The sequence below is a fragment of the Coregonus lavaretus genome (genome assembly GCF_964263955.1).
Source record: "Coregonus lavaretus genome assembly, chromosome: 2".
NCBI classification, from domain to species: Eukaryota; Metazoa; Chordata; class Actinopteri; order Salmoniformes; family Salmonidae; genus Coregonus; species Coregonus lavaretus.
The window spans coordinates 57,937,842-57,960,378 of NC_139989.1; the positions used below are offsets into that span (position 1 = coordinate 57,937,842).

The 22,537-nt window shown below is 45.6% G+C and overlaps 1 protein-coding gene across 1 annotated transcript in view; it reads right to left on the reverse strand.

Annotated features, from left to right (window-relative positions):
* LOC311143029 (sarcalumenin-like) overlaps positions 1 to 16,924 on the reverse strand; it is a gene marked incomplete at both ends in the record, with an annotated part of 29,828 nt that extends 12,904 nt beyond the window's left edge. The window contains 2 exon segments of the mRNA XM_084178826.1: positions 60 to 164; positions 16,867 to 16,924. Of these exon segments, the coding sequence (XP_084034952.1) occupies positions 60 to 164; positions 16,867 to 16,924 (163 nt within the window).
* Between the last annotated feature and the right edge of the window lie 5,613 nt (positions 16,925 to 22,537).

A 22,537-nucleotide genomic window follows, 5' to 3' on the forward strand; every position in this document is an offset into this window, starting at 1 on the left:
TACTTGACCTGACCAGGAACAACTCTGGGCCTCAGTAATATAATTAACGTATTATTTACCATGATAGTTTTCTGCTGCGTTCTCCTCAGAGGCCAGCCTCAGCGTCTCGTCGATGTGTGATCTGTCTCTCAGGATGTTGCTCAGGACATCCTCCACCTCCTCCTCTGTGGAGAGAAACAACAGATGGCAGTCTCTGCTAGTGAATCTTTGCACATTGGACCGGTTTAACTGGTATAGGGTATATGACAGGTTTAACTGGTATAGGGTATATGACCGGTTTAACTGGTATAGGGTATATGACCGGTTTAACTGGTATAGGGTATATGACCGGTTTAACTGGTATAGGGTATATGACCGGTTTAACTGGTATAGGGTATATGACCGGTTTAACTGGTATAGGGTATATGACAGGTTTAACTGGTATAGGGTATATGACCGGTTTAACTGGTATAGGGTATATGACAGTGGAGGCTGGTGGGGGGGAAACGGGAAAGGTTTGTTTGTGCCAATTTGATTTGCAATCGCAGGCCAAAAGTGCCAGAATTTACTGGTATAATGCCCCTCTAAAATATATGGCTGTTGCGTCCCAAATGGTCCCGTATTCCCTACATAGTGCACTACTTCCTGAGATTGTAAATCATGTTTTAGCACAAAACGTGTGTGTGTGTGTGTGTGTGACTGTTTATTGTCTATTTCACTTGCTTTGGCAATGTAAACATATGTTTCCCATGCCAATAAAGCCCTTTGAATTTAATTGACAGAGAGAGAGGTGCTGACTGTTGCGTGTCGTAAATGTTCCATTAGAGGCTTTACAGTGGCCAATTACCACCATGCTACATCAAGGGTCATATCAATCAGTAAAACTGATGTTTCAACCTCTCTCTCTATTGCTGGGGTCTACAGGGATGGGTGTCAATATATAAATAAAATGACTAATGTATTCTAAAGCATAAGAAAATGACTAAAGCATAAGAAACAACAACTACGAAATGAACAACTATCAGTGGCACCATACAGTATCTGAATAACAAAGCCAGGGGTGAGTATAAGGGATATGTTCTGTTGTATTAACTGAGGAAAACAACCCTTTGTGATATCAATTGTACTGCAAGCGCCTTTCCTCAAACTCAGCCACAGGTTGGGTAGCTACCATACAAGTTCTCTCACAGAAGCTGCAGGGAGGATATTCATGGAGATTCCTGTCTATCTGTCTCCCAGTCCCAGAGACATACTGTAAATGGAGAGAGGAGGGGATGTTGAATGAGAGACATTTATATCCAGCTACATGGCTGTGGGATGAACAATTCCTCCTGGGAGGTACATTTAGCAGTGTCCCCATTCATTAACATTCTAGCATTATATGTGTGTGTGTATGTCTCTGGGCCTGGGAGATAGATAGACAGGAACATCTATGAATATCCTGCCTTCAGCTTCTGTGAGAGCTTCTCTGTGTGTGTGTGTGTGTGTGTGTGTGTGTGCGCGTGTGTCTATGCATGTGTGTGTCATCTCCTAATTTGAATGCCTATGTTATTTATTGCATTTGATCACAGCTGCTACTACAGTACGATCAATTCTGTAATTAGACAGACTGCTGAAAATACAGGTTTGTTTCACGTAGCCTTGGTTTCACAACAACATCATAGTGTGTGTGTGTGTAGTGGGGGACTCCCCAGTTTCATAACAAACTGGGATAGGAGAGTGCTGTCTCTCTCAAGCATGCAGGCACGCACAGACTCTCTCTCTCTCTCTCTCTCTCTCTCTCTCTCTCTCTCTCTCTCTCTCTCTCTCTCTCTCTCTCTCTCTCTCTCTCTCTCTCTCTCTCTCTCTCTCTCTCTCTCTCTCTCTCTCTCTCTCTCTCTCTCTCTCTCTCTCTCTCTCTCTCTCTCTCTCTCTCTCTCTCTCTCTCTCTCTCTCTCTCTCTCTCTCTCTCTCTCTCTCTCTCTCTCTCTCTCTCTCTCTCTCTCTCTCTCTCTCTCTCTCTCTCTCTCTCTCTCAACCCAATTGTCATACAGAGGGGAGAATACGTAAGACTTTCTCTACCCTTCGGCTTCACCTCCTCTACTCACTGTCTAAATATAACCCTCTGTTGTAGACTTATCAGCCTGTTAGGACTGTCCTTGTGTGCCCAGGAAAAGGTATAATTTTATGGCCCCTGACTGTACCATACAGGGGCCACTAGGGGCCCACAACCAGATCAGGTTACACAGCAGCACTACAGCCATAGAAATAGAACTACCAGAACAGGTATTCCCATTCAAGTCAATATTCTTTGATGGGTGGACCAGCGGCCATATTGACTGTACCCACAGGAGTAACACCATGTCAGCCATATTGAGTGTAACCACAGGAGTAACACCATGTCAGCCATATTGAGTGTAACCACAGGAGTAACACCATGTCAGCCATATTGAGTGTAACCACAGGAGTAATACCATGTCAGCCATATTGAGTGTACCCATTCTGAGGTGGTCTGAGGGGCTTTGACTGTTCTAGTAATTCTAGTTCTATGACTACAGCTACAGAGCAGAGCTATATTTAGGGGCAGCTGGGATATCACCCTGATTCATACTGCTACACCCAGGGTGTCGTGGAACTCGGGTGCCGCCTCCGTGTCGGTCCTGTCACGAGAGATCGGTATGTGACTCTTAGTCGAGGTAGTTCCACTTATAAAGTAAATCACTAGTTTCAGAAGTCGGAAGACACCCAAGTGATAGATGGTCATGCTGGAATACTCATACACATATCTAGGTGGCATTGTCGAGTACCTCTTCTCCCTTGGCTGCTTGACACATAGGCCTCCAGTAAAACGGTGGATATAATTGTTATGTTCTGAATTGCTCAGAGTGTCTAAGACAAAGTGTAAAGCTAGTTTATACTGCAAACTACACCCTAAACTATATGGATAGAACAAACTACACCCTAAACTATATGGATAGAACAAACTACACCATAAACTACAGTGGGCTCCAAAATTACTGGCACCCCTGACTGGCAATGCACAAACAATAATTTAAAAAATATAAACAAAATAATCATAGAGATAAACTCAAAATACCAACATGTGAGAAATACTGTACTATATTAATGTTCCAATGGAACCCACCAAAATCATTTATTGATTTAATTAAAAATCAATGTCCTCCAAATCAAGGTTTCACAATTAATGGCACCCTTAAAGATTATTGTAAATAACATTTACCAAAATTAAACCAGGAATTATATTCCACTTATTTAAGTTGATCTAAGTCTTAAGGAACTATATTGACCCATTACATCACTTCCTGTTTCAATAGGGTATAAAAATGAGGTAACACGCATGCAATATCCCTTTGTCATCCAACACCATGAAGAAAACAAAAGAACTGGCAGTTCAAAAGAGAGATGGTTGCAGACCTTCATAAATCTGGCAATGGCTACAAGAAGATCCACAAACTATTGAATATACCACTGAGCACTGTCAGGGCAATTATTTTTTTAAACAGTTGAAAACGTCACGGGTAGAGGACGCAAATGCATTTTGCCCCCCAGGATAGGGAGGAGGATGGTGAGAGAAGCAACAAAATCCCCAAGAATCACTGTGAAAGAATTGCAGGCCTTGGTGGTGTCTTGGGGTCACCAGGTCTCAAAAACCACCATCAGACGCCACCTCCACAACCACAGGCTCTTTGGAAGGGTTGCCAGAAGAAAGCTCTTTCTGACCCCAAGACACAGACACAAGCGATTGGAGTTTGCCAAACGTCTTTTAAATTATGACTGGAAGAAGGTGCTCTGGTCAGATGAGACCAAAATTGAACGTTGGTCAGATACAGCATCGGCATGTTTGCCGTCGAAACAGAGATGCATACAAGGAGAGGCACCTCATTCCCACGGCGAAATATGGTGGTGGGTCAGTGATGTTTTGGGGCTGTTTTAATTCCAGAGGTCCAGGGGCACTGGTTAAGATTGATGGCATAATGAATTCCACCAAGTATCAGGCAATTTTGGCTGACAATCTGGTTGCCTCTGCCAGAAGGTGGTAGCCGTAGGTGGACTTTCCAACAAGACAATGACCCAAAACATACCTCAAGATCCACACAGAAATGGTTCTGTGACAACAAAATCAATGTTCTGCCATGGCCATCTCAGTCGCCGGACCTCAATCCAATCGAAAATCTGTGGGCTGAGTTAAAGAGGGCAGTTGATAAGCGCAAACCCAAGAATGTGAAGGATCGTGAAAGTATCTGCATAGAGGAATGGTCCAAAATCCCTCCAAATGTGTTACTTAACCTTGTCAAACATTACAGGAAAAGGCTCCATGCTGTTATCCTTGCCAGAGGTGGTTGCACAAAGTACTAAATGAGAAGTGCCAATAATGATGAAACCTTGATTTTGGTGACATTTATTTTGTATTAAATAATTGTATGATTTTGGTTGGTTCCATTGAAACATTAATAAAGTACAGTATTTCTCACATGTTGGTATTTTGAGTTTATCTCTATAATTATATTGTTTATATTTTTTAAAGTATTGTTTGTGCATTCCCAGTTAAGGGTGCCAGTAACTTTGGAGCCCACTGTATATGGATAGAACAAACTACACCCTAAACTATATGGATAGAATAAACTACACCCTAAACTATATGGATAGAACAAACTACACCCTAAACTATATGGATAGAACAAACTACACCCTAAACTATATGGCTAGAACAAACTACACACTAAACTATATGGATAGAACAAACTACACCCTAAACTATATGGATAGAACAAACTACACCCTAAACTATATGGATAGAACAAACTACACCCTAAACTATATGGATAGAACAAACTACACCCTAAACTATATGGCTAGAACAAACTACACACTAAACTATATGGATAGAACAAACTACACCCTAAACTATATGGATAGAACAAACTACACACTAAACTATATGGCTAGAACAAACTACACACTAAACTATATAGCTAGAACAAACTACACACTAAACTATATAGATATAACAATGGATGTAAATTCACTACTGCATTGTTTCTCCTTCACAACTGAACAAATTGACAAACCACTTACCTAGACAGTCAACAGAGAAGATATTTGTTATTGAATCATACATTATTGTATTTATAACTGAATCATCTAAATGACATCCTCTCAGCAAATTCTGCTCATTTTCACCTATCAATGGTTACCAAAACTGTACCTCCTAAAGGTTTTCTCTGAATGAATGTGAAAAAGCCAGACATCAAGTTCCCGTCCCTTCAAACATGATCAGACCTCATGTATTCCTCTGTACTTCCCCCTCAGTCCAGTCCAGACACCACCAAATGTTTGCCCACAAACGTAGAGCAGAAAATGTTCCAAAGCTCTGGCCCTGAGAGGTATAATGCTGGAGATGTCTGTCCAGATCAAGCTATGCTGAACAAAGGAGAAAAATGAATAAAATGCAAAGAAACCACTACTAAGGACACCAATAAGAAGAAGAGACCTGCTTGGGCCAAGAAACACGAGCAATGGACATTAGACCGGCGGAAATTTGTCCTTTGGTCTGGAGTCCAAATTGGAGATTTTTGGTTCAAACCGCTGTGTCTTTGTGAGACGCGGTGTGGGTGAACGGATGATCTCCACATGTGTAGTTCCCACCATAAAGCATGGAGGAGGAGGTGTTATGGTGTGGGGGTGCTTTGCTGGTGACACTGTCTGTGATTTATTTAGAATTCAAGGCACACTTAACCAGCATGGCTACCACAGCATTCTGCAGCGATACGCCATCCCATCTGGTTTGGGCTTAGTGGGACTATCATTTGTTTTTCAACAGGACAATGACCCAACACACCTCCAGGCTGTGTAAGGCCTATACTACCAAGAAGGAGAGTGATGGAGTGCTGCATCAGATGACCTGGCCTCCACAAACCCCTGACCTCAACCCAGTTGAGATGGTTTGCGATGAGTCGGACCGAAGAGTGAAGGAAAAGCAGCCAACAAGTGCTCAGCATATGTGGGAAGTCTTGAAGGAGTTCCCACATATGCTGAGCACTTGTTGGCTGCTTTTCCTTCACTCTGCGGTCCGACTCATCCCAAACCATCTCAATGGAAAAGCATTCCAGGTGAAGCTGGTTGAGAGAATGCCAAGAGGATGCAAAGCTGTCATCAAGGCAAAGGGTGGCTATTTGAAGAATCTCACATTTAAAATATATCTTGATTTGGTTACTACATGATTCCATATGTGTTATTTCATAGTTTTGATGTCTTCACTTTTATTCTACAATGTAAAAAAGAGTAAGAATAAAGAAAAACCCTTGAATGAGTAGGTGTATCCAGACTTCTGACTGGTAGTGTATGTTCACCAATCCACCAGAATAATGGATCATATGGACATCATCTAATACCAGAAAACATACTATCACATTCGTGTCTTCATGTCTATGATTGAAACCATTCAATCACAAATTAGTATTTCTAACATCTAACATTTTTCTAACGCATATCACAACTCTTGAATGACAACAGATTTAAGCTAGCAAGTGACTTCCACAGTCCAGTGATCTTTAACACAGAAATACTTGGAGTGAAAGTAGAACATCTAAGCCATGTAGGATCCCCAGTGTCAGTCAGCCAGCTGGATCTCAGGTTTAAAGTTCTAGAAGGAACCAGCGCGGATGAGGATACGTGACCTCCTAACCTCCCCTCTCCATTTAGCTGGGGAGAATCCGCCTCACCCCTATCATTCAACACTGCCCCAGGTGCTAAAGAGATCCTCTGGCTAACTGGACTATTCCTTGGCTACACCAGGGTCATGTGGCCCTGTGTAGCTCAGTTGGTAGAGCATGGCGCTTGCAACGCCAGGGTTGTGGGTTCGTTTCCCACGGGGGGCCAGTATGAAAAAATGTATGCACTCACTAACTGTAAGTTGCTCTGGATAAGAGTGTCTGCTAAATGACTAAAATGTAAATGTAATGTTCATTAGGGCATGCAGCGTTATACGCTTCAAAACGTTCCGCAACACAAAACGAAAATGAGCATTTCTTATTGGACAAGGAAGTTAATTTTCCGTCCACTTTCTTCTGTTTGGTGCCTAGTGAACACATCCCCGAGTCATGACACCAACCACGGGAGGACTTAGCCTTCCCAGTGGGCCGTGATGTTGAGACCAAAGGCCTGGACCTCTGACTTTAGCTGCAAGGCTTGGACTCAATCCACAAGCTACTGCTTACTTTGTCACTCCTTGGCTTCATTTGCATTGGCCAAGTCTCAAAAGAATGCTGCATCAAATGACCCAGAAAAATTACGTAGTGGCCACTGACCACCAGACTTATTTGTTTACTAGCTTCTGCAGTTAGCATATTTTATTGACATTAACTGTTGATGATTTTCATTTTAAAATAAAAATTAACACACTCAACAGCATCAGCTCTGATTTGGAGTCTTAGAGTTGTTAGAAGATATGGATATGGAACTTTGTTTACACTGAGCAGACATTAAAAACATTTTAGTGCAGTGGGCTAAATCAGGGTCACACAGAGTGTTTCTTGGCAGTCTTAAACAAATCTACTTTGAATCAAAAGTATACACATCACACGCATGGTTATGGGCTTAAAAAAAATAAGACACCTGTACCATGTCAGATATAGAGTTGAAATGCATTCCGTTTTGAGTTTACATCCCAATATTACACTTTATATACATTACAGAAGACTGAAATATAACAAAACCGTTTGACATTGAAACACTGGATTTTCTAAGTATATATAAAAAAATACAGTTGATTAATTATGAAATTATGAGGCCACTAGGTCATTTCACTTCAGGAAAGAGCTACTACCACATTATACCACATAAAACCAGAGGAACAGGACCATACGTCCCATGTTAAACATACAAACACACTCATCCTATAGACACAGACCTTCTGCTGGTTTCACTCTGCTTGCTTACATTATTCACTAGTGTTAACTGATGGATGGTAAAGACATACACTGTAGCATTGTGTCAACGCTAACCAAGGGAAGTTATTACGGGGGGCCTTGAAACTGTCTTGAGCCAGAGTAAGAAGGGAGAGGATAGTGATCGTTACAACACACCACAGCAAATAATTAATATGAGCATATTCTACTGCTCAGGCTTCAAATGAATGCTAGACAGATGCTCCTTTCAGCGCCAGGAGGCTGCGGGCGGCAGCGGCATGATAGCGATGACATACGCTGCCTGCTTAAGGCATACTTGTGCACTGCCGATGATAGTGGAGTCAACCTGCTAAAAATAAAGACTGCGCAATGTTGCTCTCAGCACGGCCCAAGAACAACCAACAACCAAAGGTTAGCAGGGTGGATAAAAGTCTGGATAGGACAAAATATTGCCTTTCAACAGCTTCAACAACAACAGTGTATTGTATAAGCATGTGATAAAGAGCGACTTTGATAACTTGATACCTGATACCTTCTGGAACCTGAGTGAGGCAAGCAAAGGGTGTGCAATGTCTTACCTAAAGTACTGTGGTCTGTTAAAGTGGTCTGGTACAGTGGCCTGTTAAAGTGGTCTGGTACAGAGGTCTGTTAAAGTGGTCTGGTACAGTGGCCTGTTAAAGTGGTCTGGTAAAGAGGCCTGTTAAAGTGGTCTTGTACAGAGGCCTGTTAAAGTGGTCTGGTACAGAGGCCTGTTAAAGTGGTCTGGTACAGAGGCCTGTTAAAGTGGTCTGGTACAGAGGCCTGTTAAAGTGGTCTGGTACAGTGGCCTGTTAAAGTGGTCTGGTACAGTGGCCTGTTAAAGTGGTCTGGTACAGTGGCCTGTTAAAGTGGTCTGGTACAGAGGCCTGTTAAAGTGGTCTGGTACAGAGGCCTGTTAAAGTGGTCTGGTACAGAGGCCTGTTAAAGTGGTCTGGTACAGAGGCCTGTTAAAGTGGTCTGGTACAGTGGCCTGTTAAAGTGGTCTGGTACAGTGGCCTGTTAAAGTGGTCTGGTACAGAGGCCAGTTACAGTGAATTAAGATCAGTGAGGCCCGGGGATGTCTGTGAGTCTCCAGACCAGCTAACACTCTAGGTCTTAAAATAGAGTGGAGAATTCTCTGCCCCCCTCCTCCTTCTATCCCCTGACCCATTGTAGGGCTATTTCTGGCCACAGGGGGTACCAGCTCCAAACGCTATAGCACCTGTTGCTACCCCCCAGCAACCAACCATGTCCTGCACAAGCCTCTGTGTCCAGCCATGCTCCCCTGACCCCTGACCCTAGGCGGCAGGTAGCTTAGTGGTTAAGAGCATTGTGCCAGTAACCGAAAGGTGGCTGGTTCTAATCCCCGAGCCGACTAGGTGAAAAATCTGTCGATGTGCCCTTGAGCAAGGCACTTAACCCTAATTGCTCCTGTAAGTCGCTCTGGATAAGAGCGTCTGCTAAATGACTGTAATGTAATGTAATGGATGTGTCGATGTCAGCTACATGTCAGCCATTTTTGTTTTAAGCCCAGGAATTGACCACAGAAACTCTACATCAAATTAATGTTCTTCTTCTTTTTTTCCTTCTCTTCTTGGAACATGAGTAGGGCCTAACTTGTTACTTTTACAGTCTATAATGATCATCCACAGAATGACTTGTCTCTTATCATATGTTATCGATGACACTAGATCAGTGTCGCATGGGTTGGGCAGTCATGTGTGGTAAGTGTGGATCAGAGTACTCCATCCATGGAGATGAATAGTGTGGTTAATAATCAGGTGGATCTCTTGGTGATGAGACACCATTGTAGATAGTGATGCTGCTCCTCTCTGATGGAAATCCCCTGGCCCGGTGTAAAGGTCGCCTGAAACTCCCCGTGGCCCAGGGTAAATCCACAGGGTTCAGAGGACGCTATAAAGACCTAGCGGGCTAATCCTGTTAACGCTAATTTAATTTATCTCCACTCCCTGGTGGTGCAGCAAGCACAGCAGAACTTCATCTGGGGTTTTTACACTGATATTAGATGTGAATGAGAGCACCCACACACACACACTTGCGCACACACACACACACACCTGCTCACATGGACAAGACACAGCAATCGAAGCAGGACATTTATGTGTGACCTTTACATACCTGAGAGTACTAGAGAATACACTGTAATGTATTGCATACTGTTGTTACACTATACAAATGTACTGTAATGTATTGCATACTGTTCTTACACTATACAAATATACTGTAATGTATGTTGCATACACTATTCAAATGACTGCCAGTGCTTTGAAGGCTAGATTCTCTTTATTCTCTGTTATCTGACTCCCAGTGACCCCTGGACCAACTAAGTTTATGAACTTCATGAACCTCCTCTACAGTACTTGTTAATGAATAAACTAGTTAGTCCTGATATGGCCCCCATAATAATGGAGCATGCAGCCATACCAGGGCATAACAAGACTAAGAACTGGTACGTTCACAGTATTGATTGAGAGAGAGATTAATCTGCCACCAGTATCAGGATGATTGTAACATTCCCTTCAGTTGGGGTGCATCAGTGAGATAATGAACTGCTATAGTTGAGGCGTGACACAGAACTTCCCCCAGCCCGCTAAAGCCTGGAGAACATCAGAGCGTGTCTCACCCGTCCCCAAAAGCCCAGAGCCTACGAGCCTATACCATCATCGGCAGCTCTACCCGCAGCATTCTGACTGGATGTGCTGCCTGTTGCCGGTCGGAATGTTTCTCCAAACTGAACTACGATTGCCTGGCAACAGGCTCAACTCGGATAGACACATGGTCCGAGTGACAGATGTCCTGGGGTTCATATCAGAAGGTTCGCCTGGCGCCTTTGGGGGTTAATTTAGAGAGTGCAGGAGGTTCGGGGGCTGATGCAAACTACAGTATTGACATCCAGAGGCAAGAGACATGATGTCCTCTCTCTCTGATCTATATTATCCAGGTCTATGCTGGATGTAGGCTAGAGGGTGTGGATGATTAGAAAGGGAGGTGTTAAGTACAGATGTATTTTCTAAAGCTCTATATTCTGGGTTGGCTAGAGTGTCCAATCTATTTTCTACAGCTCTATATTATGCTGGGCTATACACTAAGTGTACAAAACATTAGGAACACCTGCTCTTTCCATGACATAGACCAGGGGTGTCGAACCCTGTTCCTGGAGAGCTACCTTCCTGTATGTTTTCGCTCCAACTCCAGTTGTAAGTAATCTGGTTCATTTTATCAACCAGCTAATTCTTAGAATCAGGTGTGCTAGATTAGGGTTGGAGTGAAAACCTACAGGATGGTAGCTCTCCAGGAAAAGGGTTGGAGAGCCCGGACATAGACTGACCAGGTAAATCCAGGTGAAAGCTATGATCCCTTATTGAGGTCACATGTTAAATCCACGTCAATCAAATCAAATAATTGTTTTTATTGTCACATGCTTCGTAAACAACATGTGTAGACTAACAGTGAAATGCTTACAATCAGTGTAGATGAAGGGAGGAGACAGGTTAAAGAAGGATTTTTAAGTGTTGAGACAACTGAGACATGGATTGTGTATATGTGCCATTCAGAGGGTGAATATGCAAGACAAAAGATTTAAGTGCCTTTCACAGGAGGTTGGTGGCACCTTAATTGGGGAGAACGGGCTCGTGGTAATGGCTGGAGCGGTATAGGTGGAATGGTATCAAATAGATGCCATTCCATTCGCTCCGTTCCAGCCATTATTATGAGCTGTCCTCCCCTCAGCAGCCTCCACTGGTGCCTTTGAACGAGGTATGGTAGTAGGTGCCAGGCGCACCGGTTTGAGTGTGTCAAGAACTCCAACGCTGCTGGGTTTTTCACTCTTAACAGTTTCCTGTGTGTATCAAGAATGATCCACCAGCCAAAGGACATCCAGCCAACTTGACACAACTGTGGGAAGCATTGCAGTTAACATGGGCCAGCATCCCTGTGGAATACTTTCTACACCTTGTAGAGTCCATGCCCAGATGAAATTAGACTGTTCTGAGGGCAAAAGGGGGTGCAACTCAATATTAAGAAGGTGTTCCTAATGTTTCGTACACTCAGTGTATGTAGGCTTAAGGGTGAGGATCTATGTTCTACAGCTCTATATTATAACAGGCTATATGTAGGCTAGAGGGTGAGGATCTATTTTCTACAGCTCTATATTATAATAGGCTATATGTAGGCTAGAGGGTGAGGATCTATTTTCTACAGCATTATATTATAATAGGCTATATGTAGGCTAGAGGGTGAGGATCTATTTTGTACAGCTCTATATTATAATAGGCTATATGTAGGCTAGAGGGTGAGGATCTATGTTCTACAGCTCTAAATTATAATAGGCTATATGTAGGCTAGAGGGTGAGGACGAGTAGGGAGGTGTTAACAAGTCTGAAGCAGCTTCTCAAGAGGCCGCTGACAAACCACATGACACTCAATGATGCATCCAAATAAGGAAGGGAAAGGGGATACCTAGTCAGCTGCACAACTGAAAGCATTCAACAGAAATGTCTCTTCCGCATAGGGATGCAACATTCAGGAGTTATTGTCAAATAGAAAGGTGAGAATTAGCCCTGCTCTTTACTTTGCATTTCTATGAGCAACTTTCTGAACATGGAGCAGATTTTCTGACCCAATAACCCCCTTCTAATTGTTGCAACAGAATGTAATGGTCCTTGGGGATTGTTGGTTGTAGTGGTGATTTGGTGGCTGTAAAGAAGAAGACAAGTCCCATATCCTATCAGTAGCTGTAAGTGTGGTAGCCAAGCAACAAGCCAGTATCAGGTATAATTGCTCTGCTGTGAATAACCTACTCCGGTAGTTTTCACTGTGTTAGGTTTACATTCCTGTCCAGTCTCAGACAGTCCCCCGTGCCTCAGACCAGTTGGCCTACTTCACTAACTGGATGCAGGAGTGTTTATGAGAGAGTTTTAGCAAAATCCGCTCTGAGTGCATTCCAAACAGCCCTCTCAGTTACCCCCCCCCCCCCCCCAACATCTTGATTCAGAATGAGGACCCGTCTAGCCTCATGATAGTTGTGATATAGCCATCTTGGAGCACCAGGTGGTCTCATCTCAGAGTTCTTCCTGGTCAGGTCACATGGTCAGGAAACATTCCTTGGCCCAATCATCACACTCATACTCATTTACATACCTTAAACACATTTAAACTCCAATACACTGGGCACACAAGCTCTATCCATATGTACAAACCCATACATAGACTCCAGACTAAAGGACAAACCAATTGTCAGCTTGTGTCCAAAATGGAGACAGAGTTCATGCCATTTTACAGTTAAAGAACGTTCAAAGGACTACTGGACCGGGGCTGTTTTTAGGGTTAAATCTTAGAGGGATTTTGTGGCTTAGAGGCTCGCTGGCCAATGTCACAGGCCACAGCGTAAGCACTCTTGGTGACATGGTTCAGGAGGCTGGCACGGGAAGGAGGGCGAGGACCGTGAGGATCAGTCTGAGAACACAGTGAAGTGGCACGGGATGGAGGGCGAGGACAATGAGGATCAGTCTGAGGACACAGTGAAGTGGCACGGGAAGGAGGGTGAGGACCATGAGGATCAGTCTGAGGACACAGTGAAGTGGCACGGGATGGAGGGTGAGGACCATGAGGATCAGTCTGAGGACACAGTGAAGTGGCACGGGATGGAGGGTGAGGACCATGAGGATCAGTCTGAGGACACAGTGAAGTGGCACGGGAAGGAGGGCGAGGACCATGAGGATCAGTCTGAGGACACAGTGGAGTGGCACGGGATGGATGGCGAGGACCATGAGGATCAGTCTGAGGACACAGTGAAGTGGCACGGGATGGGATGGGATGGGAGGGAAGGGAAGGGGGGCGAGGAGAGGGTTGCGAGGGCGCTTTACGCTGGGGTGTTGATCTGACACTACTCTCCCGGCACTCCTGTCACTGATCCACAGAGACTCACCAAGTGACCGACCTTGAGGGAACTGAGGGGCTTGTTCTAGAGGGGGAGCAGGGGGTCGGGTGTCCCCACTGCCAGCACTGTAGGGATGCCCCAGGCCCCCAGGCCTACTGCTTGCCATCAATGGGGGACACAGAGGGAAAGAGAGTGCCCGTGTCACCCCATATCTCCTCACACTTCAGGTTGGGCCAAAGGCATTCTGTTTAGTGTTACTTCTCTGATTAGTATTATGGCTTCTAGTGTAAACACTCAGGAACACAGGACAAAACAGCAATCAAATGTTAACACTTATCTCCCACTGACTTCAATGCGTAAATCATCCAAAATCAGGATTCTGCTTTAAGTAAGAGAAGAGAAAATGCTCCAGTTAGCACAACAGGGAGACAAGACTAACCCTGGTCTGAATGAGCAGTCCACTGTCTGAGCACCACTCCTGGTTAAACAGGTGGCCTGTAGAAATAGCCATTAACAGTCAGGATAACAAGTATCCCTTTCTAGCAGTGATTAATCCAGTTGAATGATCCATGTCATTTATAGCCATTGCAGTAATATAATTTGATGATGACATACAATAGCCTAACTGAACATGACAGTGCTTCATTTCCATCTGGATGCTCCAATCTCTTAACCATGTATCACTCCAACACTTCGGCTACAATACGATTCCCTTAGTCGTTGCCAATACTGTTCCCATGGGCTTTGAAGGACCTCATGCTTACCAAGAAAACAAAATTTTCTGGCAACCATTGTGTCAAATATGGACAACATCCCCACATTTCAGTTTTACAGTGTAATCTAGGCGATGCTAAAATAAGCCTAAAGTAGGCTAATGCTAACCTGGTTAGCCCAGAGGAACTTCCTGGCAGTCCTTCTCCACTCATATGAACAAGCCATCCACAGGAACAACATCATCACCCTACAGTAGCGCTCCATGGAATCAGTGTTACACACTAACAAAGTTAGCTATAGGACAGGCTCATTGTAATGGCTGGAATGGAATAAATGGAACGGTATCAAACACAAACATTCCCATTCCAGCCATTACAATGAGCCCCTCCTCCTATAGCTCCTCCCACCAGCCTACTCGGATAGCATTAGCCACCTGGCTTTGCTATTCAATGCTACATAGCTAGCCACCCATGCTGCTGGACCAGGCTAGGCCCAAGCTAAGATAGCAGGGGTTGTGACTAGAGGGAGTACAGCTACGAGCGGAAATAACTTTTCGTGGCAGGTTAGGAGAGCATTTTAACTAACCCTAGCCCTTTCCCTAACATTAACCTAAGTCTCCTAACCTGCTGCGTAAATTCTCCTAACCTGTTAGGAAAAAGTTACTTCCGGCTGTAGCTGTAGTCCCTCTAGTCAGAACCGCTAGCAGGGCCTGTGTGCTCCCGCTCCGGCCTCCTCCGGCCCCGCCTGACTCGATAATGCATGTCCCTATAAGGCCAGCTGCTGGGAATAAATTGTGATTGTGACAGTGCAGGGTGACAGCAGCTGTGGAGGCAATGTTGCTAAAGGGTAGTGCTGTGTCTGGGGAGGGGTGGAAGGGGGGGGGGGGGATCTATAGTGGACGGTGTCCGGTTACGGGACGCCTGCCTTTCAATCCTAGACACCTGACAGCAGGCTGGGACTGGGATAGGAAGGCCTGTTGCCCTGGAACTGAGCGGAGCCCAAGGACGGACAAGGGTAACAGGAAGAAACTGTTTTACTTTCGAGAGATCCCTCCGCCGCATTTCTGGAGAGAGGGTGATCTTGATGTAATCAAGGAGTAATCTGGGCATTTTATTTCAACACTTGTGTCATGGGCACCTATCCTACACAATCAAAGGCAGATAAAGCTATGGACAATTCATGTAATCGCTTGAAAATAAAAGTATGTAATATATATGAATGAATCCAGTAAAATGTCAAGCTAATCAGTCAATAGATACAAGTATCAAAAATGTCCCTATGACAACTACTTGTCAGCAAGGACAGAGAGAGAGGGAGGGAGAGAAAATCAAAGAATGGGAAAGAAAGAGGGGGTGAGAGAGAAATTGAAGAAAGGGAAATCGAAAGACAGAGAGAGAGAGAGAGAGGAATCAAAGAAAGCGAGACAGAGGGAGAGAAAGTGATACACTGAGGGTATGCAGACTCTTCTCTCTAGTACAATCTGAGATGTTCCTTCAGCTGGCGCCAGGCTTTAGGACAGGTGACACACCGTCACCACGCCAAAAGGTTCTGGTGTATAAAAGTCACACCCACTGTGTGTGTGTGTGTCTAATAAACATCTTGATGAGACTTAATAAAGGAATATATGCACACACACAAAAAATAACGAGAGACTGCAAGATGTGCCAAGTTTGCACCATTTTTAAAAGGACGGAGGCCTTAAAATATTCTGTCCTGATTGAACCTAGCGTTCTACCATATTTAATTTAAAACCCATGGATTTTGAATAGCGCTGCAGGATAGCAGAGAGAGAGGGACACAGGTGTCTATGCTCATGCCTGTGTCCGGGTGGCCGCCACTGTTTGAAGGACCCGTGCAAGTCCTGGCTTAAAACTACAACACTTAAAAACGACAAAAACTCCATATCTACAGTACCTTCTATGTCCCTATAAACCCACACAACTGACTGACAGAAGAATCCATCTGCATAGTTGCTAAAAGCCCAAAGAGTAAGACAGTTTAGTCCACTGAAAACAATGGCTGGACGTATCAGTGTAGAGATCTCAGAATTTTTCAGTCTGAATAACGTATGTTGGATAAGTAAAATCGATCCAGTATATTTGTCTGTCTACAAGCCACCAAATTGACTGGACAATGAAAGCATGCTAAGACATCCAACCAACCCAACCATGCCACGTCTCATACATTTGATACATGAGCTGTACCCCAGGACATGTACAGTTCAGTACTGTAGTCTTCCAACGACCAATAGCACTAACAAGCCTATAAACACACATCCATACAAAATCTATGTATATCGACATCCACATAAACATATAAAATGGTAGATAAAGTGTGAGGGCCCCTTACCTGCTGAGGCCAGGACCAGCAGGCTGATGAAGCAGCAGATTGAGACTATACCCTTCATGATGGCTGCCAGGAGAACACTGAGAGCCTCACTGACTATATATACCAAGGCAGGAAAGTCAAAGGGTATGAGATAGAAAAGGGGGCGGGTCAGAGAGAGAGAGGGCCGTTGGGTGGAGGTTATGTGGGTGTGTGTGTGTGTGTGTGTGTGTGTGTGTGTGTGTGTGGCAGGCATCACAGGCGTCAGAGATGACACACAGGGCCTTGCGCGTAGCGGCAGCTGACTGTCTCTCTTTTAGATAGACAGGCAGTTTGGGCACTGACGTCAACACATGGTGACAGAGGTTTAGCCTTTCCTTGTTAAATCATTCCTCAATTTATATTATATTATACAATGGTATATGGATTAAAATAGCATGTAATATTAGATGCTGTACAAACTGGGACTGCTGATACATTCATATGGTTGAATGAGTGGTAAAATCAATTTATTTACATTTTACACCCACTGAGCAAATTATGATCTTTTAGGATTTAGGGATAATTAAAATAACAATAATAATTACGATAAACCATATTCACAAATTACACCCATTATCTGATTAACATGAAAACGCCTTGTCAACAACAGAATGCAAGTAGCAAGTACTGTAGCCGTGACAGTTGTATCACTTTTACTACACAAACCATTCACAATAAATAATGTTAATTTAACGAGGTTGATTCTGGCGTTGAAATGAGCTGTCCAACTCGCTCTAGGTCTGTTAAAAATGTTCATTTGGATGCCATGTTTTGGGGTTATCAATCATAATAGTGACAGAGCTTGATTGTGTATGTGTGCGTGCCCATAGGCGTGTGTGTGTATGGGTCTTTGTGAGTGCCTATGTGTGTGTGTGTGTGTGCGTGTTGGCTGGCACAGCACGACCACAGTCACCCTGGCTCCCCAAAACAGCGTGATGGGGGCTTAGTACTTTATCACAGTGAACCAGACACTGTGGTGAAAATAATCTCACAACTACTCAGTCAGAATTAATGTCTCACTGCAAATGAATCCTCAAATATGCAGGGTTTACATTTTTACTTAAAAATGTATTAAAGCCAAACAGTGGTTCATGACCGATTTCATTATTGCTCTGTACAGTACAGTACAATGCCTTCTAAAACTGGAGATGGTGAGTTTGGCCATGGCAGTTTGGTGCTGGTTAGATGTAATTGTTGTATCACAGGAGGAAATACATAAACGTGTCTTACGCAGGAAAATCTCTTTCTTGAGGACTTAGAATACACATTCAACCTCACTCTGTTAAATAGAGTGCAGACTTTCACAAGTGTCAGTGCTCTACTCTGTGAGCCACCAGGCCTTGGGCAGAGTGTCAGTGCTCTACTCTGTGAGCCACCAGGCCTTGGGCAGAGTGTCAGTGCTCTACTCTGTGAGCCACCAGGCCTTGGGCAGAGTGTCAGTGCTCTACTCTGTGAGCCACCAGGCCTTGGGCAGAGTGTCAGTGCTCTACTCTGTGAGCCACCAGGCCTTGGGCAGAGTGTCAGTGCTCTACTCTGTGAGCCACCAGGCCTTGGGCAGAGTGTCAGTGCTCTACTCTGTGAGCCACCAGGCCTTGGGCAGAGTGTCAGTGCTCTACTCTGTGAGCCACCAGGCCTTGGGCAGAGTGTCAGTGCTCTACTCTGTGAGCCACCAGGCCTTGGGCAGAGTGTCAGTGCTCTACTCTGTGAGCCACCAGGCCTTGGGCAGAGTGTCAGTGCTCTACTCTGTGAGCCACCAGGCCTTGGGCAGAGTGTCAGTGCTCTACTCTGTGAGCCACCAGGCCTTGGGCAGAGTGTCAGTGCTCTACTCTGTGAGCCACCAGGCCTTGGGCAGAGATAGTAGACATCTCACATATGCCACACTACATTAATGCCATTATTTACATTACAACGAAGAGGTTGTTTCTCTCCATAAAATGAAGATAATGCCACCCACTAACACACAGCACCCATCAGATGGAACGTGCCATGTGTGGTGTCAAGTGGATCTCTCCAGGTGGCTAGTTACTTACTTCACTGGTGTTGGGCTGCAGCAGGTGAGTAACATTATGAGTCTTTGGCTGGGGGTAGAGTTGGGAAGAGACAGGGGTCTAGCCATTCATGTAGGCAGGATACATGCCTGTCATGTCCCTGCAGTGCACTACAGGGACGGTAGTTCTACGAGGCTCACCCTGCAGTTCCTCCAGAAATATAGTATCCAGAGAGGATGACCTCCGACCCCAAAGAGAAGACTGGCTCTGGTTGCATAGATGGCCGGGACTGGAGAGGAGCGAAGCATGGTTAATCCTGACTGAAGCTAGCTACTTAACTACCTCAACAAACTTGCAATTTCCCCCCCATGTCCCTTTTGCTTTTGACATTGAATATCTTGAATCAGGGCTATCGCTATTCCAGGATACTGTCCTTCTTAACAGTGACTTTCATTCTCACCTCTTGGAGGGTGTGATGTTCATGTTCTCAAGACTCAGATTCGTCTCGTTTACACATGGTCTGTATATTCTGTGCCTCCGCGACCATGTGCATGTGCTCCGCAACGTAATCTCGGAACCCGCTAGCCAGCTAATCAATTCATGTGATTTGTTTGTTACAAGACCAAACAACATGTCTACGGACCATTCTGGGGAAACATTGGCCAAATATCAACAAAAAAATACAAAAATAAAGAACTGGACAAAATAGACATCCAAATAAAAGGCAGAAAATGGGGCTGGATCGGCCACTAAGGACATCCAACTTCACCAGACCCTGGTCCCTGACAGGGAAACCATAAGACAAAGAAACTGTGGAAGACCAAGGAACACCTAGATGGAACAACAGAAGTATTTATGGAAAGAACTCAAGAAACGGGCCCAAGAAAACCGGTGGAGGTGGATGACCTATGCTCACCATGGAGTCAAATGGTTTTTGTCAAGTCTGTCACAAGAGAGGAGCTCCAACTTAACTCTGTCTGGTACTATCATGTTTATTTAGGTGGTGTTCCCCTGCTCAGACGTTGCATGCATCAACCAATGGTTGCGTGCCACGTCAGACTGTGCCGCCGGCACTAGATTGCTAGAACATACAGTATGTGGTTAGCTGATATGTAAAATACCTACCCAGGCGTTGTAAGATCTGGCATGCTTCAGCAACGTCTGAACAGAGAAACACAACCTTAGTCATTGTGAACATTATCCACCTCCTGCTGTGTTGACTTTACACAACTGTCCAATTTTTGCCCCCACCAGGAGTTTCCCTGACCATGTGACCTAGCAGACCAGGTGCATGTTGGGGTCCAGTCAGACCAGGTACATGTTGGGGTCCAGTCAGACCAGGTGCATGTTGGGGTCCAGTCAGGCCAGGTGCATGTTGGGGTCCAGTCAGGCCAGGTGCATGTTGGGGTCCAGTCAGACCAGGTACATGTTGGGGTCCAGTCAGGCCAGGTACATGTTGGGGTCCAGTCAGACCAGGTACATGTTGGGGTCCAGTCAGACCAGGTACATGTTGGGGTCCAGTCAGACCAGGTGCATGTTGGGGTCCAGTCAGGCCAGGTGCATGTTGGGGTCCAGTCAGGCCAGGTGCATGTTGGGGTCCAGTCAGACCAGGTGCATGTTGGGGTCCAGTCAGGCCAGGTACATGTTGGGGTCCAGTCAGACCAGGTGCATGTTGGGGTCCAGTCAGACCAGGTACATGTTGGGGTCCAGTCAGACCAGGTGCATGTTGGGGTCCAGTCAGGCCAGGTACATGTTGGGGTCCAGTCAGGCCAGGTGCATGTTGGGGTCCAGTCAGACCAGGTGCATGTTGGGGTCCAGTCAGACCAGGTGCATGTTGGGGTCCAGTCAGGCCAGGTACATGTTGGGGTCCAGTCAGGCCAGGTGCATGTTGGGGTCCAGTCAGACCAGGTACATGTTGGGGTCCAGTCAGACCAGGTACATGTTGGGGTCCAGTCAGACCAGGTGCATGTTGGGGTCCAGTCAGGCCAGGTACATGTTGGGGTCCAGTCAGGCCAGGTGCATGTTGGGGTCCAGTCAGACCAGGTACATGTTGGGGTCCAGTCAGACCAGGTGCATGTTGGGGTCCAGTCAGGCCAGGTACATGTTGGGGTCCAGTCAGGCCAGGTGCATGTTGGGGTCCAGTCAGGCCAGGTGCATGTTGGGGTCCAGTCAGGCCAGGTACATGTTGGGGTCCAGTCAGGCCAGGTGCATGTTGGGGTCCAGTCAGGCCAGGTGCATGTTGGGGTCCAGTCAGGCCAGGTGCATGTTGGGGTCCAGTCAGGCCAGGTGCATGTTGGGGTCCAGTCAGGCCAGGTGCATGTTGGGGTCCAGTCAGGCCAGGTACATGTTGGGGTCCAGTCAGGCCAGGTGCATGTTGGGGTCCAGTCAGACCAGGTGCATGTTGGGGTCCAGTCAGGCCAGGTGCATGTTGGGGTCCAGTCAGGCCAGGTGCATGTTGGGGTCCAGTCAGGCCAGGTACATGTTGGGGTCCAGTCAGGCCAGGTGCATGTTGGGGTCCAGTCAGGCCAGGTGCATGTTGGGGTCCAGTCAGGCCAGGTACATGTTGGGGTCCAGTCAGACCAGGTGCATGTTGGGGTCCAGTCAGGCCAGGTGCATGTTGGGGTCCAGTCAGGCCAGGTACATGTTGGGGTCCAGTCAGACCAGGTGCATGTTGGGGTCCAGTCAGGCCAGGTACATGTTGGGGTCCAGTCAGACCAGGTGCATGTTGGGGTCCAGTCAGGCCAGGTGCATGTTGGGGTCCAGTCAGGCCAGGTGCATGTTGGGGTCCAGTCAGGTCAAGTGATCAGAAGAACTCCTGGCCCTACGTAGAATAGCGCTGAATAACAGAACACCAGGGTTGGGATCAATTCCATTTTAATTCCAGTAAATTCAAAACTTAAACTAAATTCCAATTCCACATTTTCCTAATTGAAAAGCATTGAGAATTGGAACTGGAACTTCAGTGTACTTCCTGAATTGACTGGAATTGAAATGGAATTGACCCCAACCCTGCAGAGCACTGAAGTCAGAAGGTGTCCCTTGGTTTGATAACTTCTAGTTTCAGAAACGTCCAGATTCAGAAACTTCTAGAGCTTCAATTATAGCTTGAGCAAAAGAGAGGAAACAATGGAGTCATTGAGAATCCTTTCTTTTGACGACCAAATCTGCCATTTGACAGCTGCTAAATTCCACCCAGACAGCATGGATAGTGCCTGTCATAACATGGCAAGTGTCATTATTCCTGCAGTACCATCATGGGGGCATGATTCAAAGTGGGTCTGGGCACCAGAACAGTTATTACACAATTCCAATGGGACATTTTTGAATGGCAATCACATGTCTAGTGTGAACCTGTGCGCTAGACAGGCCGAGATAGTATGAGTGAGGGAATGAGAGAGAGGAAGAGCGGGAGAGAGAGAGACTGAAAATGAACACTGCATAGACACCCTAGTACTAGAGGACAGTGACATGCCACCTACTGGAGTCACCAGTGCTGCAAACTGTCACAGACTCCGATGGTGACGGTGGGCCATCTTTATTTAGCACCGGACCAGCCTGACAGGGGATCGGCACAGGCGGCAGGGGGCTTCTGGCACGACAACCAATCACAAAGGGACACTTGTACATAAACCAGAGAGCTGGAGAGTGAACCAACAGGAGGGAAG